Here is an 18,017-nt window from a genome sequence, read left to right on the forward strand (position 1 = left end):
ATACTATAGCTACTAAACAAACAAACCAACAAAAACAGTAAGGTTCAGTTTTTACACAATGCCGAGTAAAATCTTCACCCTCTTTCCCAAAACTGACACCTAAAAAGTCGGTGACCAGGAAATCAGAGAAGGCTTTTCTGGAGAAACTGATCAAAGCAAGAGAAAAGGCATACGGAAACCCCCAGCTGGGAGATCCCCGAGACAGACAATCCACTCACATCTTCCTATACTATCAAAATGCCCTCCCACACATGCGGGACTTCAAACCAACTCCAGAGCCCATCATCCCCACGCAGAAGGCCAAGGATCATGAGGTGCTTGAGGAAAATCTCCAACAGGAAAGATGAGGACAAAGGAGGACAAAAACACAAAGGAACTTGGAAATGGGGCTGGCCAATGGAAGGAAGGAAGAAAGGAAGGAGAGAAGGAGAAAGGAAAGAAGGGAAGGAAAGAGAAGGAAGAAGGAAGGTCGATCCTCACGTAACTGAGACCTTGCATTCATAAAATCCCCGTAACAACAAAATCCCCGTAACAACAAAAATGAAAAATATATGAGCGCAGATGCTTTTTTCCAATGAAAATATTTAAAGATAAAGAATGAGAGAACTCCCCAAATCAGAAAATATGTTAAAAACTGTATGTCAGGGTGCCTGGGTGGCTCAGCTGGTTAAGCGACAGCCTCTGGCTCAGGAGTCCCGGGATCAAGTCCCACATCAGGCTCCCAGATCCATGGGGAGTCTGCTTCTCTCTCTGACCTTCTCCCCTCTCATGCCCTCTTTCACGCTCTCTCTCAAATAAATAAATAAAATATTAAACAAAACAAAACAAAACAAAACACCGTATGTCAGAGACTGAAAAAGGAGGGAAAAGATCAGAGAAGTAAGGGGTGCCTGGGTGCCTCAGTCAGTTAAGCATCTGTTTCTTGATTTCAGCTCCAGTTGCGATTTCAGAGTTGTAGGTTTGAGCCCCTTTGAGACCCATCTCAGGCTTCACGCTCACTGGGGAGTCTGCTTGAGATTCTCTCTTGCTCTCTCTGCCCCTCCCCCCACCCTCTCTAATAAATAAAATCTTGGGGAAAAAAAAAAAGGAAGTAGAACTGATACAAGAGGTTCAACATCTAACTAAAAGCAGCTCCAGAGAGAACTTGGAAATGGAAATTGCATCCCCACCCAAGAAAGACATCTACAAAATTTCTAACATGATACAGCCGAAATTTCCAATGAGAGGACCAAGAGAGATTAAAAAAGACTCGTGCCAAAGGATGTTACTGAGATATATCAGAATGCTGGGGACAAAGAACAGATGAAGGCTTGGTGGGGATGAGGACACCCATTACATTCAAAGTCTCAAATAGGGATGGCATTGAACTTCTCAAGGACAACACTGGGTGGAGCTCAGAGCAATGGAGCAAAGCCTTCAAGTATGACAGAAAATTACTGCCACCCATTCCTCACCTAGCCCCTTCATGTGTCCAGTATGAGGGGTGAAGAAAAACCTGCGCAAACATCCAAGATTTCAAAATGTTTACTCCCCGTGAACTCTTTCTTAGAAAGCTACCGGAAGACGGGCTTCACCAAAATTCAAGACAGAAACAAGGGCAATGCATATGTCGATGTAGGAAACAGGATATCCAACCTAAGAATGGAATCTTCAGGATGGTGTACAGAGAGCTCAGTTTTGGAAACTCTTTCACGAGCCTCTGCCTAACCCCTAAAATACCGGATTGGAGCAGATGGGAAGACTCTGAGAGACTAGTCCAAAAGAAAAAATGCATAGAATGCTGGGTGTATTTCAACAAAATGAGAAGCAATTTGTAATTCTGGCATGATAGTTCATGACGAATTAGTGAGGGGTCCATAGAACACTAAGCAAATAAAAAAGAAGGCAACTATTAACTCCAGGGAGAAAGTCAGATGAGAAAAGAAAAGTGACCATAGTACACGGCTGTGCTGTGAATTTTATATATATATATATATATATAGTCGCAGTAATATAAACACTGAATACTGACCTGAGGAAAAACTACTAGTGGTAGGCAGCCTTCAAGAGGGTCCCAAATAATTCCTGCTTCTCGGTATTGACACACTTATATAACATCCTCCCCTCCCTGAGCCCGGGCTGAACTTACAGAGTTCTAACGAACAGAATAGGTGGCAAAAACAATGGGTTTTCTCTCTAATAGGAAGTTATACAAACAACTTGGGTTCAGAGGCCCTTGGATCTTGCTGGGGAGGTAATGTACTATGTTATGAGAAGCCCAGTGGAGAAGTTCCTCTGATTCCTGACCCACAGAAACTGTGGGATAATCAGTGTTTGCCACTCTGAGGTACTCTGTTTTAGAGTCATTTGCTACACAGCAATGGGTAACTCAAAACTATATTGGGAGGCTGGGCAGCAGTCAAATACAGTTCTGTTGGGGCGCCTGGGTGGCTCAGTGGGTTAAAGCCTCTGCCTTCGGCTCAGGTCATGGTCCTGGGGTCCTGGGATCGAGCCCCGCATCGGGCTCTCTGCTCAGCGGGGAGCCTGCTTCCTCCTCTCTCTCTGCCTGCCTCTCTTGTGATCTCTGTCTGTCAAATAAATAAATAAAATCTTTAAAAAAAAAGAAAAGAAAAGAAAAAAATACGGTTCTGTTGGGGGAGGGGAGTATGCACTAAATCACCACCTTCCACCTTTAAAAAGCCTAAAACTTACAAAATTACATCACGGAATAGCTACAGAAACATGCGTTTCAAAATACAAAGAAAATAACAGCTACAAAAGTTTGAAGTACTTAGTGGCCTCTGGCAAGCAGGAATGGGTGGAGGGAAAGACGGGGTTTTTCTGCGGTTACAGTCCTAGAAGAACTCTGGCTTTTTAGACCATAAAAGACACGTGTAAGCTGAATTAAAGAGAAAAGTTACACCACATTCAATGTTCACGCTCATGCAACCAATAAACTTTCTATTTTGCAGCCATCTTTTAGACACTGTAAGCATTTTTTTTTTAATTTTTTAAGATTTTATATTTACATAATCTCTCCACCCAACGTGGGGCTCGAACAGGAGTCTCACACTCCACCAACGGAGCCGGTCAGGCACCCCGGGACACAAGGTGTAGATGGAGTAACACCGAAGGAGGTGGAGCTCGTGCAGGCATTTTAGGGCAGGGGCTTGAAATGGTGCGTTTTAGGAATCTTTCCAGATAATGTCTTCCATGTGCTCATTCTTCCGTGGAATGTACCAGAGCGTAAAATAAATGTCAGCCTACTCAGACCAGACTCCCTTTCACCTACACAACGGCTAATAGTTCAATATAAATGATTTCAGTAAATAAAGTGTTCCAGAAATAGATCCACTTTGGGACACTCATGGGATGGCTACCTGCTGTTCAGCAGGACTTGGCACGAACCCAGAGGGTGATTTAAGCATAACACCATCGAGGCTGACTGTTGGCTCGGAATTTTCCTCAGAAAATTCTCTACGTCTGAAATTATTCTGGCAAGAACATTCTATGGGATTTACACCCCCTTGTGCCCCTAAACTCAGGTACCATTAAGGAATTAGGTATTCTAAACCCTCCCATTTTACAGATGAGGAAAGCGAGGCCCAGAGTCCTTTCCTGGTGGGCAAGGGACAGTATCTGCAAAAGCTAAGAAAAGCCGCAGGAACACTCTCACAGAACCTCATCAGTCATCATACGTACATGTATTTTTATGACACGTGGGGTTGGTGGGAAGCAGGAGGGATCAACATTAGGCAACAGGCCACTCTCCCTTTTCCTTTCAACTGGCCTCCCTCTTCCCTGGAGACCAATACGCTCTCGTAACCACGAAGTTAGAGCAATCACATCATTTTGTCTTAATTTGGTTTTTGTCCTGGTTTAGCCACTGGTCTTCTCTGTTTCGCTAGCAGCAGTTACAACTGCACTGAGGACTCTGGACGGATCGGCAAGTCCTGGGATTTTTTGGGGGGTGGGGGGTTGTATGTGTGTGGTTTTTTTTTTTAATCTGCTACATAGATAGATTTAGACCACTGCAGCCAAAAAGAAAGAATTTTTAATCCAAAAATTAGAGGTGCTCCTCGCTGTATGCCCTCATGCCCTTCCAGAAGATCTGAAGCAACACAGGATTTTGTACGAAATAACTGAATGCTCCTGTCGCCGGCTTCTCATGGGAGATTACCAAGGCGTGTAGATTTTCGTGTGCTTTCTTAAGTCAAGTGCTGTCACTCAAGAGGCTTTTCACTAATCAAGTAACCATCATGTGCACAGAAAGCTTCAGCTGCCTCCAAGCAATTTTCATGTTCTGGGTTCTAATCAAGCATATGATGCTTACCAACTGGCCTAGCACTTCTACTACTCTCACTGTCACTTTTCAGTAATTATCAGACTGAAATAAACAGGGCAATGACACCAAACGCTGAACCATACAAGCCAACGCTGCCAGAATTTGCAACTAGAACACTAATTTAGACTCCCTGACAATCCCCTAACACTCCCTTGTAAACCCCGGACGACTTTTCCTACTTCCCAAAAGGCAAAACAACTTACCCTGACCAAAAGCCTGGATCTACAGATCAGGAGTGGTCGGGTGGGAGTCAGGCAGGATGGGGGGAATGCAGGGGAGCTTATCAGTGAGTCAGAATCCAGAGCCCAAGCGATGTGGGTTAGCTGCCAGGCCTGAATTATTCTCCAGAAGAGGAACCCAGTGTGGTCCAGCCCACCTTCTTCTGAACCTTGACGTAATCCTTCAGGGCTCACTAGACCTTTCTCAAGCCATCACTGAAGCTACTGGAACCCTGTGGTCCTTGATTCTCCTTCAGACCCTGCCTTGATTTTCACTCGAGTCATAAATTCCCCACACTTTATTTTCCTCCCTTTGACAAAATGAAGATACGGACGCTAACCACGGCCTCCAATACTTAGCAGTCACAGGCAACATGTCATGCTTCTTTGAAATTCCACACTTGGAAATGAGCTACTGCAAGAAACTGCAGTCTCAGGAGGACTGGTAGGATGGATGGTATTTATTTCAAGAAGATGTTTAATTCAAAAGTCAGATATACAGTGAGATGTCCTAGAGGCCTTATGCTTTGGATTCTCTAGTAAGTGACAGAGGACTTTGTGGTCAGCATTCTTCTCCTCAGTCACTCAAGATGAATGTTCAATCAATACAACAGCAAGTACTGTGGCGCCTGGGTGTGGCTCAGTGGGTTAAGCCTCTGGCTTCGGCTCAGGTCATGATCCCAGGGTCCTGGGATCGAGCCCCACGTTGGGCTCTCTGCTCAGTGGGGAGCCTGCTTCTCCCTCTCTCTCTCTCTGCCTGCCTCTCTGCCTACGTGGGATCTCTGTCAAATAAATAAATAAAATCTTAAAAAAAAAAAAAAACAACAGTAAGTACCTCCCTGCATTCTGCTTCTTTGAAAGCTGACCCTCCTAGGGTCATCTGTCCCATTATCAACTTAGATCTTACCCCCTTTTCTTTTTAGAATTCCCCGGGAACGTGAGACTGCCTTTTGGTCATCCCACTGAGTAGAGACTTTACAGAGGAGACAAGCTCTTCCTTATGGAAGACAGTCATCGTTCCAGGCTATGGCCTTCCTAACTTGTCTACAGTTGGGTATTAAGACTCGCTGGACTCAAAGCACCTCTCAGTGGCGGACGACTGCAGCCAGATCGGTTTCAGGCTCAGAGCGCAAAGCCAACGCCTCCAACCCAATCTACGGTTCTTCTGTGCTTCCAGTACGTTGGGGTAAGAAACCATGTTAGAGGTATCCGCTCGGGGTGCTAGTCAGAAGCAGCTCTCCGCTGGGACTGGCTTGGCTTCTCGTATTCTAAAAAACTACAAGGTATTCTCCAGAAGCTGAGGAACGTGCTGGAAAGCAATCTCAGTTGGTTCTCTCTCAACAAATCGGCCTTTGCTGCTCCTCAAGTGAAGTAAGACACATTCAATGTTCTCAGTGGGCTCTTTCCCCGTGACTTACTTCGAAAGTTGTCTTGTCAACGTGAGTATCAAGAAGACAGCGACATGACAACAGAGACAGTGTGCAGATGTCCAAGTGAGTCCGTGAAGAGCTGGCGGGAGCCCAACGGCCCACAGAGCCAGAGGAACATGTGGATGACGGATGGGAAGGGCTTGGCCGCCATTTCTTCTCTTGTGATGAAATATGCAGTCAAAAACAGCATTTGGGGGGCGCCTGGGTGGCTCAGTGGATTAAGCCGCTGCCTTCGGCTCAGGTCATGATCTCAGGGTCCTGGGATCAAGCCCCGCATCGGGCTCTCTGCTCTGCAGGGAGCCTGCTTCCTCCTCTCTCTCTGCCTGCCTCTCTGCCTACTTGTGACCTCTCTCTCTGTCAAATAAATAAATAAAATCTTTAAAAAAAAAAAAAAAACAGCATTTGGGGCACTTTTGTAAAAATATTTGGTGAATATTAAATTTAAAAAACATCTCACTCTATAAGCCAAATTAAGTTCCCACATCGCAGTCAAAACCTCAAACTGACAAGCAAATGTTTATTTGCCTTTTAGCATATTTTTAAAATAATTGGTTATATTCTCACACACACACACACACACAGACTTAAAAACTAGGGAAGACTGATCATGGGAGGCACACACCAGAAATCCAGAAAGGACACACAACCATTTTATTCAGGCTGCCTGTGCCTCGATTTCTCCGTGAGAGTCACAGGGCTCATGATGGGAGTCCTGAACATAAAGCGAAGATGCTAATCAGATAGCATTGGCAGAGCCATGTAGAGCTCCCCAGGCAAAAGTGCTCCGCTGTTCGGACACACCAAATGTGTCGTGCGTTGTGTAAAGAAAGCAGCCGCACTTCTAACGCCCAAGGAAAGAAAATACTACGCAACATACCCAAGTCAGAAGGCTTCATGTGAAATGGAGGCCGTGTAGGGTGTGGTATGCTTATAACCATCCCATTTCCTATTTGGAAGCAAGCAATTATCAAATGGGCAGCAAGGGGCTTGCCTAACTCCCATCGCTTTGAATCCTGCCCTTCTCGGGTGTTGGCTATATACGCTGCCACTTGCCCATGAGCCTAATTCCTGCAACCTTCTTTGCTGAGAATGCTATTTGCAACCTCTGGCAGGACTTCCCCAAAGCATAGCTTCCTTTCCCTTTGCCAGAAGACTATTAGCCAGTCTTATTGGAGGACAGAAGGCCTGGGGAAGGGTACATGTGAGAACACTTTAGTAGACACTATTTTTAAGATGACCTGGAAAATTCCTGCTGCTGTAGCTACACAGGGCAGCAGCCAGGGAAGAGGCTAGGGAAAAAGGGAAATGAATGTTGGAAGCGGGGGCGGGAGGGATGGTGGACAAGTCAGGGCTAAGTTGTGCTGGCTTGAGTAAGTCGAGTGACAAATGATGTGTTACCAACAAATAACACGGTGCAAAGGTTTTCGGTAAAGATCCCTCCTTACTCTATCCTTATTCTGAAGGAGCAGAACCCCAAAGAAGATGTCTGCAAAGACAGAAACAGGAGTGGCTGAGATGGCTTCCAGTTCAGAATTTTTTTTTTTTAAAGATCCTTATTTATTTGACAGAGAGAGATCAGAAGTAGGCAGAGCAGCAGGCAGAGAGAGAGGGGGAAGCAGGCTCCCCGCTGAGCAGAGAGCCCGATGCGGGGCTCAACCCCAGCACCCTAAAATCATGACCTGAGCTGAAGGCAGAGGCTTAACCCACTGAGCCACCCAGGTGCCCCAGAATGGATGTTTGACAGACCAATTTTTGCCCCTGGGTGTTTGAATGCCTCAGAGGAGGTCTTTTTTAAATTCTTTCCCTTGGGGGGAAGGGCGCAGAAAGTGTAAAACATCCAGACACAAGCAGAAGTGATATCTGAACCTCTGTTTCACCCAGAGCAATGCCAGCCAGTACAGGGCGCTGGCTGCACGCTCTCTGGGGCCCCTCGGCGGCACACCTGCTGTTCCGGGCTGGTCCACTGTGATTTTTACACAAGGGGAAGAAGGTCACATTCCCTCTCCCTCCGTCTAGGGTAGGACCCTGGATGTGGGCATTGGAGGCTGTGCATTTGACTTATAACTCCATCCTCTGGTCACGAAAATGTCAGTGAGGCCAAAGTTGTCGGGAAGGTTGAGAGAGAAAAGTGTTTTTCAACCAGGGCCATGGGAACTGGTACAGTTTACCAGGACTGCCTTCTGGGAAAGCAGTGAAGTCATCAAACATTGAAAATGTTTGTGTCCTTTGGGTGATTGTTTCTTGAAACCTGATTCTAGAAGAGTAACTGCAAATTCATAAAACAGAACAAATACTTCCAGCACAAAGACAGACTCTGTAGTGCGGTATTATTGAAGAAGCTGAAGGCAGCGTCAATATCCAGCCTTAGAGGAATTTGAATCAAATTTTGTGTCCATTTCATAAAATGCTTTGTATGCGCAGAAAATGCATCTTAGAAAATGTTTTAACATCAGAAATGTTTATGGGGGTGCCTGGGTGGCTCAGTCGGTCCCAGGGTCCTGGCATTGAGCCCCACATCAGGCTCCCTGCTCAGTGGGGAATCTGCTTCTCCCTCTCTCACTCCCCTGCTTGTGTTCCCTCTCTCACTGTCTCTCTCTGTCAAATAAACAAATAAAATCTAAAAAAAAAAAAAAAAAAATTTATGTCTTAATGTTATAATTAAAAGAGAAAGCAGTATTTATTTACCAAATGATCCCAACTTGTTTTTGTTTTTTTTTTAAAAAAAAAAGTGTATTTAAAAAGCAAAAAAGGGGCACCTGGGTGGCTCAGGTGGTTGAGCGACTGTCTTCAGCTCAGGTCATGATCCCGGAGTCCCAGGATCAAGTCCCACATCAGGCTCCGGCTCCACGGGAGTCGGCTTCCCCCTCTGACCTTCTCCCTTCTCATGCTTGCTCTCTCTGTCTCTCTCTCTAATAAATAAATAATAAAAAGCAAAAAAAAAAAGGGGGGGGTAAACCAACAAATTATAGCAGATGCTATAGTGAGATTATAGATGATTTTTTTTTTTCTCCCACCTTTTGGGTGTTTTCCACCCTGTGAATATCCTTAAATGGCCTTCTATGATCAGAAAATTAAAACCATACTGAGAGTATGAATGGCAGAAGGGAAAAAAGCAAACCAAATTATTTTGTTTCCCTCTTTTTTGGAGCGTGGTCTAGGAAGAGCAAGGTTGGGAGGGGAATTTTAATACGCTATAATCAGATTTTATAATGCCCCCCCCACCCCCGTACACACACACCCACATACACACACAAACAAAATCAGTGATTTTGATTTCTGGAGCAATCAGATTTCAAAATCATATTTCTGGAGCAACATTGTCCAGATTGTCTAGGCCAAACTTAACTCAAAAGTAACATATTCTTGACTAGAAAGCTATACTACACACACTGAAACAGGTATCAAGACCATATCACTTTGTTCCGCAAATTTATTCAACATTCAACAAATATGTATGGCACACTGACTCTGTGCCAGGCGCTGGGGATCCAACAGTGAACAAAACAGATGGGATCTGTGGACTAAAGAAGCTTCCAGCTTAGTGGGGCAGAAAGGGATGGTTTGTATACATCAACCCAGCTGAAACTGATTCAGTTACTCCTGCCAAAATCAGATGCGAGCTCCATAAAGAATTTCCTATCATTCTGTGCTTAAAAATAAAATAAAATAAAAACTCCGATTACTACGTCATATTGGACTGCCTCTTTCCAAAGCACGCTTTGGGAGATACATGGGAGCTTGCTAGAGTGGAACTCCCAGGACAAGGTGGGAAGCGCGAGGGCTCTGCACGTCCAAAGAGGTGTGCTGTCTTGCACAGGTAAATCCCTTTCTAAGTCTCTCCTTCCTAAAAGTATGGACAATACCGGTTTACTCTGGACTGTGTTCTAAGGATTAAAGGAAATCATTACCTGGCAATCATGTCCAGCACAATGTCCAGTACAAACACTCAACAAATCAACCCTTTCTCTCATCCATAAAACACACATAAAAACAATGAAGAATCAAAGGTAAGGATGCATTTAGTCAATGAAATGGGGATTGTGGTAAGGAAGCAATAGTGACTACTAAGGGGGAGAGGGTTTCCTTTGGATCATAAAAATGTTCTCAAATTAATTGTGGTGACGGCTGGAGGACTCTTCATACATTAAAAAATACCCACTGAAATATACACTTCAAATGGGTGGACTGGGGACGCCTGGGTGGCTCAGTGGGTTAAGCCTCTGCCTTTGGCTCAGATCTTGATCTCGGGGTTCTGGGATCGAGCCCTGCATCGGGCTCTCTGCTCAGGGGGGAGCCTGCTTCCTCTTCTCTCTCTCTCTCTCTCTGCCTGCCTCTCTGCCTACTTGTGATCTCTCTCTCTCTCTCTCTGTCAAATAAATAAATAAATAAATGGGTGGACTGTAGGCTGTGTGAATTATATCTCAAGAAAGCTGCTATAAAAATTCTGTTTAACAAGTCAAAGAAATACTTTTAATCAATATGCCCAGGCAGGCCAGTATCTATTTTTTGCAACAGTAAGAGTATCTCCATTTCATAATTAGAAAATATATCTTCATTTCAAGGTCACTGTAATATTAAGACACTTTCAAGATTTTCTTACCAACTTCTATATAGGGAAAAGATAAGCAAGGGAGGACAATACTACCCACACACATCTTGTAAGACAACTTCTTAGATCTTTTACTATACTCAAGTCCGAAGAAAAGTTTAGCTTGACATGCCTCACATTCTGTATTCACAGAGAAGTTCAGCTACGGTATTGACCAACCAAAAGGGTTAACAAGAAAAAACCTTTACGCAGGGAGTTTAAAGCTGACTGCTTCATTCCCTTACACCACCCAAGGTCACCACCAAATATATACACACAAATGACACAAAAGAAAAATGTTTGGTCTAAAAACATGAAGCTGAACCCTACCTAAGAGCAGCTTATTTATTTCACACTGACAAGCAATGATGTGACTATAGTATCGCTTTCCAGCAAAACACACCATCACTCATCATATGCAAATGGTGGCCCCATCAGGAAAGCCTACAACTGGTAGGTGCAACAGGAAAGCAAACCCAGCAAGACAGCCCAGACAAGCCCGCCCTTGGCCCCTTCCTTAGACTTCCCTTTCATTCACAGATCTTTATGGACGACACACTCTGAACACCTGGCCTCCGTTTTTATTTTGTGATTTTTCTGTGAAACTGGTAACGTTGAGTTTCTGTAATCTTAAAAAAACCAAATACTTTGATATGTTTTATAATTATGTGTAACATATATCTTTAAACCAAGTTTATTTTACTTAAAACAAAAAAAGAAAAATCATTACCATTTACCATTGTACCCAGAATAATCAGAGGTAACCAAGATGGCATGCGGTCCAGCAAATATGCAAATATGGTTTTCTACTTGGGTTGACTTCTGCATGTAAAAATAGGTGGTTCTTGTATGCTCTGGAAAAAGCCCATCCTTCAAGCTGCTCTGCCACCAATGGTGATGAATCTCAACTCTTCATGGACAACCACCATTGCAAGAATGCCCGGGAGGGGGAGGGTCAAGTTTATGACCAAGACACCAAGTGGCACTAACTAGCAGTTCTTTGGGCTTTCTGAATCTCTGTGAGTTCACGGTGAAGATCAAGGCCGGATGCTCTTTCTTATCAGCACACTGATTAACTGACTATGTGCACCTGCCGACCCCCATACCAGGGGCTGATTTACCTCCACGCAGCCCATTACTGATAGGAGGGAGCATGCTTCTTAGCAGTCTTCAAGTCCCATCCCTGCCCCCCACCACCACTGCTGAGTTACAATCATCACTGGCATGGCGGGTAATGAAATGCAGAAGCGAAAGTGGACATCTTACTCGCCTTGTGAGTCAAAGCTGAATTTATAAAATCACTGGGAAATACCTCAGTAAGTAAGAACATTTCACTTAGTTTAAAAAAAAAAAGTATGGCACCTATTCCACGCTCAGACACCAAAAACACAAAGTGAGCCCGGATTCATACGTAAGCTCTTCTCAAATCAAAACTCAAAATGAAAGTTCTATCTCCAGTAATAAGTTCCGCAAGTCAACACCGCCGAGTAACGACAGGAGTTACTCGGAGTAACGACAGGAGTAACGACAACGTGTGGCAGCCCCGTCGTCAGTTTATAGAGGATCGTTTGCCTCTTAATGAGTGAACCTGAAACCCCCGATACTGCACGCTGAAACACTGTCCTCTCCCTGACTCTGGAGACACAGGAGAAGCAGAAGCACTGACGAGCATCTCCGGCGGTTTAAACAGAGTCATTTACTTCCCCCGATGAACTACCTTTAAAACATTAATTCCCAAGATCACTGTTCTTGGAAAACACATAGAACCTCAGATGAAGAACCTCATACAAAGCACCATTCTGCCTCTTACACCACGTGGTACGTCTTCTCTAAAACACCACACTTACTTGCAGAAGCTGCCATTTGCATTTTCACCGTCCCCTTTAAAAGCTAATAGGAAGGCTGCAAGTAATAACTTCAATACTCCGGATTTCTGAACTATTTCAAAAATAATTCAGCAGAGAGCAGCCTGGGTGGTTCTGTCGGTTAAGTGGCTGCCATCAGCTCAAGTCATGATCCCAGGGTCCTGGGATCAAGCCCCGCATCAGGCTCCATGTTCAGCGGGAAGCCTGATTCTCCTTCTCCCTCTGCCCCTGCTCATGTGCGCGCGCGCTCTCTCTCTCACCCCATCTCTGTCAAATAAATAAATAAAATCTTTCTTAAAAAAATAATAATAATTCAACAGACACCACAGGGAAAGAAAATGAAGCTACCACTTCTGGCTCAGTGAAGGGACAGACAGTAAGGTCCACCCCACCATATTAATAAGTCAGAAGACTGGTACCAATTAGTTGTTCATTAAGTCCCAGACACCCTGTCAAGTCCAAGTTCAGGGTCAAGCGCTGGACCCTCTTTCTTACTGGGATGGTGTTTCAACGACACTCACCTGCCACACTATACCTTTTAGGCAAACACTATCCAGGGAGGTAAATAGGGCAGGGGTGTCTGTCCATTTTATACCCAAGAAAATGAGGTAACAACACATGGACGTCCTTAAAGGGAAAAGGTCAAGCAGCTTGCAGGGGTTAGGACATCCCGTCTTTCCCCTGAAACCGTGTTTCTCAATCTTGTGTGCACATCAGAATCCCCTGGGGAGCTTTGGAAAAAAAAACACCAGTGCCAGGTAACCCAACCAGCCCAAACCGCCATCCCTGACCAAGGAAATGCCCGGAAGTGGTACCTGGACATGTTTTTAAAAATCTCCGGGTGACTCAAAGGCACAGAGCTGAGAACCCTAGTGTTGTAAACTTAACATGTGTGAAAGGCCAAAGTCAATTAGAGTTGTAACAACGAAGTGTGTTCTCGGATAGAGCCCCCCCAAAAAGAGGGGGTGAGCCCAGTTAGAAATATGATTTAGTAAAAATCCAAAGGAAAACACGTTCATAAGCGCCAAAAAGCCAAGTTCAGCACGTACGTATTTACACGCTCTGCTGTTCACACCACGTTTTTTCCAGTTTGGTCTCCCCTACCCTCGCCCTCCCAAAAAGAGCCAATTTCCAAACAAATAACTATACGAAGGCATGTGCATCCCAAACGTCAGGAATGAAATGCCCAGGAAATTCTTTCCAACATCTGAGAGCAATTCTGCACGAGACGTCACCGCTCCTATGCACTCACCTTCAAGAAGAGAGATCAGAGCCGAGTAGCTAAACATCCAAATGCAGTTAATAGTTTTTCTCTCCTCTGGAGCACGCTCTGAAACCCACTAATTATTTCCAGAGGGAACTTCTCTCACCACACGTAACTCCTGAGGACAGTCTGGTCCTCAGGCAACCAGGACTCCACATCCTGGCAGCAACACTAAAGGCAAAGCCTGTGACTAAAAGAACCCTCCTCAAATGAGGAATTCCAAGCACAAGAAGCAACTAGTACTCAGTGGGGATTTCATATTGTTGTCTTGCTGGTGCACATTATCCTTCAAAACAGATCATGAGGACACTCCCATATTCCCCCCAAAGACTGCAGATAAGAGCTCCTGAAATCTCTAGGATCTCAATACACACACACACAGGATCTCAATACACATACATACAAACACACACACACACACACACACACACACGCACTCCCTTACCCCCATGAATGCACCTAACAAATTAGGTTTGTGAAAACCACTCCCGGGTATAAAAATCACCTCAAAATGAAAACACCAGGGAAGAGATTTTTTTTTTTTTTCAACTCCATCTCCAGGAAGTTAATCACAGGCAACCAGCACTTTCCTAAGTGCCCGACTTAAAGCTTGTCGTTAGCGCGACCCCACAGCAGTAAATGATTGTGGCTTCCCGTCCCCTCCCTTTCTTCCCAAACCCATCCCTTTTAGCTCTGCCAAGTAACTGGCTCCAAATGTGTTTGTTCTGTTTCTCTCTTTGTTTTTCCCCAAAGGGAAAAATTAATGGTCAAGTGGATTTAATTTTTAAATTGGTACAAGAGCTTTAAACACACTGTACGGGGGGTGCGGGGGGGTTGCCAATGGAACACTCTTAAGAAGGGTTGCACATTAAACACACATTTTACGACCCGCGCCTTTACAAAGTCGGGTTCTCGAGTTCTGTGGAAGTCGGGAGTTGAGTTTATTCAGCAAGAATAACTCTGTTAAGGAGCTCTGGCTCCTTCTTGTCACCACAGTCGACATCCACACATCCCAAATCCTGGAAAATGTGAGGCAGTAACAAGAAGGCTGGAGCTGCAGAAGGCTCCAGTCCTGGGTGTGCAGAGCCCGGAAAGCTGTCAGTGCGCCACAAGAGGGGGGAGGGGCACACCCACAGGATGGGGGGACCGCGGCACACGGACTCGGGAGGCGGGCCGCTCAGAGAACATGGTGCAACTCATGAGACTGTACGTGCATCGCGACCAAACAGAAAGAAGAAAAGAATGTCACAGTAATCCTGACAATACCATCGAGCTCTATAACGGTTTGCCCAGAGTTCCTACAGTTTCTGAATACAACATTTGTTTCCCCTAAGTAAACCCGTCTTTTATTAGAAGCTCAGGTTCACGTCAAAACCAAGCCAACTTCCAAGCGCAGTGAAAAATAACCCAAGACTTACAGGCATTCCAGAAAGTTTGTAGCTAATTTTACAGCATCTGCTACCCAGTGAGGTCACGCTGCAGACACACGGTCCTGTCCCACACAGGAGTAAGTGAAGTCAAGACGAGCAACAAACCGACGGGCACTAAATCGCAGCTGGGACAGAAGTGCAAGGCGCCACTTCACCCAAACAAGCACGTGGATTCAAGTGCCAGAAAATCTTTCTTTCCCATCGATGGAAGAGCAACCTTAGCCTTTCCAAATCTTTTTCTGTTCCCAAATCATCAGTACCCAAGCTAATGAACTACGACCTTATTAATGTCTTGATGCTGTCTCTATCCATACTTTTCTCCCCCAAGATACCAGCCGGGACACCTTCAGCCCCTGCTTCCACTCTTGGGAAAGTCTGAGAAGGTCAACTGTGTACAACCCAAGGAGAGGCAGGAGGACAGAAGCTGGCTCCCCACATGGGACCTACCTCGTGCCCTGGAAGGCATCTCAATGGACAAGCAAGAGATGAAAATGTGAATTCTAGCTCCTCTTCCCCCAACTCCCCCCAATCTGGCTGCAGAGCTCTATTGAAAGTACAAAGAGGACGCACCCCCCCACCCCCCCCACCCCAAATACCAGATATTTCTAAAGCCGAAAGCAAACGTGAACTATCACTTTTGGTTGCGTATACAAGAGAGCTCTACCCATCTGCCGCTTTCACTCACTTTCTCGGGTTCCTTCATCTGTAAAGACTTTCCCTTACCAATGTTATCTACGAAATTCTGGAACCAGACACAAAATAGATCCTTTAACAGCATATTTAACACAAGACGCAAAATTCCAAGATTCTCCTAAGGTTTTTTGCTTTTCTACCTTGAGACAGCGTGTGCTGTTTTCCATCTTCTGACAATTATGCTGGGACAACCTGTCATCTGATTTTCATTATTTTTTATATATTTTACTTTCTTTCCTATGAGTTGCAACCCTCAATTTTTCCCCTTGATGCAGAGGGACCTAAACAGTGATTCGGAGTCTCGTTACCCTCCTCCCTGTCCTTACTCCTCTCCCAACTGGTCATGCTACAGACACCTGTCCCTCCCTTATCCTTGACCAACCTAGCTTAGAGGGAGGAATGGGTTGTTCACTCTCCTTTGTTCCCCTGGGGCTTGTTTCTTCCTCTTTTTTTCCTATTCCTCTCATTCCCCAGCGGAGCAACGCAGTGCTGTCCTTGGTATTTCATTTGTAATTACTTAGGGCCTCTAAGGTCAATGACATCTGAAACACACCAGACCAGTTGATAACATGCTATGAGATGTGTCCAGCCAGGGTTCGATCCATGTTAGGTATGGTAGAGGCCACATTTATATATTTCTAAGAGCAGTGACAGGTTAATCCTAATCCCCTTGTCTCATGACTACTGGATTCCCCTTGCCAGCTGGCCTGGGGAGCTAAGGGGCAGGGAAGGGGCCACGTCTCCAGTCACAGAAGAGAAATGACTGGTTCAGCTGGGGTTTAAGCCTCTGAGCTCGGGCTTTGTGAGCTCAGAGCACCAACCAGCCACAGCCATATCATGGGCATGGCTCTCGCTAAACACAAGAACCCGAGCTCAGTTCAGCAGGTCAGTTTAAGCCTCAATACCCCACGTCAGGATAAACAAAACAACCATGTCCGGACAGACAGACTGGTTGGCACCACAAGAAGAAAGCGAACTTGAGATCCGTCTGTCTCCCTAATTTCCACAATCCCTCTTAGGGCAAAGGGGAACCCTCACCCTGCTCCCCAATCTCCCCGTGCTAGCGCCTAAAGTGCAGATCCCTTCCGCGGACATCATCTCATGCACCCTGAACATAAGAGCCTCCGTGCTTATTCCGACAGCCATCCGGACAGCATGAAAACCCCTCTTCCCACCTCTCCACGTACCACCAGACCGCGTCCCCTCACGGGTGGGCATAAACACAGAACGTCACGGGGGAAGAGGACACAGGGAAATAGAGAAAAGTAAAGTGTATTTACCTTCTTCTGTTTCATGCCACACGATCCCTTCCAAATTCACACTGGTCCCGGGTTCACAGGGCCCCAGACACTCGGGCTCTGTCACTACTCCAACTTCACACGTATTGACACCCACGGAACGAGTCCGAACCAAAAGCTGCTCGACCGGTGCTGCAATATTGGGTGAAGATGGGGGAAAGTAGGAGGGCAGAAGCTGAGGCGTGAGGCTGCTGGAAATCGGTGGCGGCGGCGCTGGCACTGTAAACAGGGGGTCAACCTGAAAGACAGACAGGCTTAACTGCAGTGGCGCTGTATTCTCGGAGCTGTTTGCAATGCAATCTGTTTACATCACTTCTAGGATACATCACCGTTCCAAATTCCATTTGCAATTATAATACGCTTTGAGGGTTTGCATGGGGCCAAAAGATAAAGTCAAAGGGAAATGAGCATCTGATTTTTTTTCCCCCCCCACATGCCATACAAGGTCAGCATCGGGGCTCTCGCTTCCAGAATGAGAGGCAGGACTTCAATGTCCTGACCCCACCCGATGGACAACCGGTCAGCCTCGGTCAAGGTGCGAGAGATACGCTCTGCAAAATTCAGGCTCCTTCCCTCCTGTAATGAAATTGTACTTCCAAAACTGCAGTATTTTCCAAAGGAAGAACTCCAATAAACACCGCAGATGCATCATTCGGACAGTTAAGCACAGGAGATGGACTGAAATTGTTTTCAAAGTACTTTATAAACCATAATGAATTAAATCACTATGAAAATACATTAACTTACTCTGCTGAATATATAAAATACATAAACTTGATTATACACACTCAAACACATAAACTGGATATTATTAGCATGTATTAAGCATCAACTCCTAATTAAGTTTTCTACTGCAAAGTTTAACAAAATTCATACAAATGGGGAAATAAATGTGTGTGCCCAACAT

The 18,017-nt window shown here is 45.3% G+C and overlaps 1 protein-coding gene across 5 annotated transcripts in view; it reads right to left on the bottom strand.

Moving 5' to 3' along the window:
- Window positions 1–18,017, bottom strand: part of ZNF608 (zinc finger protein 608) — a 113,419-nt gene that overhangs the window by 42,429 nt on the left and 52,973 nt on the right. For 4 of the 5 annotated variants that reach the window (XM_045999383.1, XM_045999384.1, XM_045999385.1 and 1 more), the window contains one exon: window positions 17,093–17,348. The exons of the other annotated variant lie outside the window; for it this stretch is intronic. In XM_045999383.1, the coding sequence (XP_045855339.1) occupies window positions 17,093–17,348 (256 nt within the window). The remainder of the gene's footprint in view (window positions 1–17,092; window positions 17,349–18,017) is intronic. 5 annotated transcript variants of the gene reach the window in all.

The sequence above is a fragment of the Meles meles genome, chromosome 3 (assembly GCF_922984935.1).
Source record: "Meles meles chromosome 3, mMelMel3.1 paternal haplotype, whole genome shotgun sequence".
NCBI classification, from domain to species: Eukaryota; Metazoa; Chordata; class Mammalia; order Carnivora; family Mustelidae; genus Meles; species Meles meles.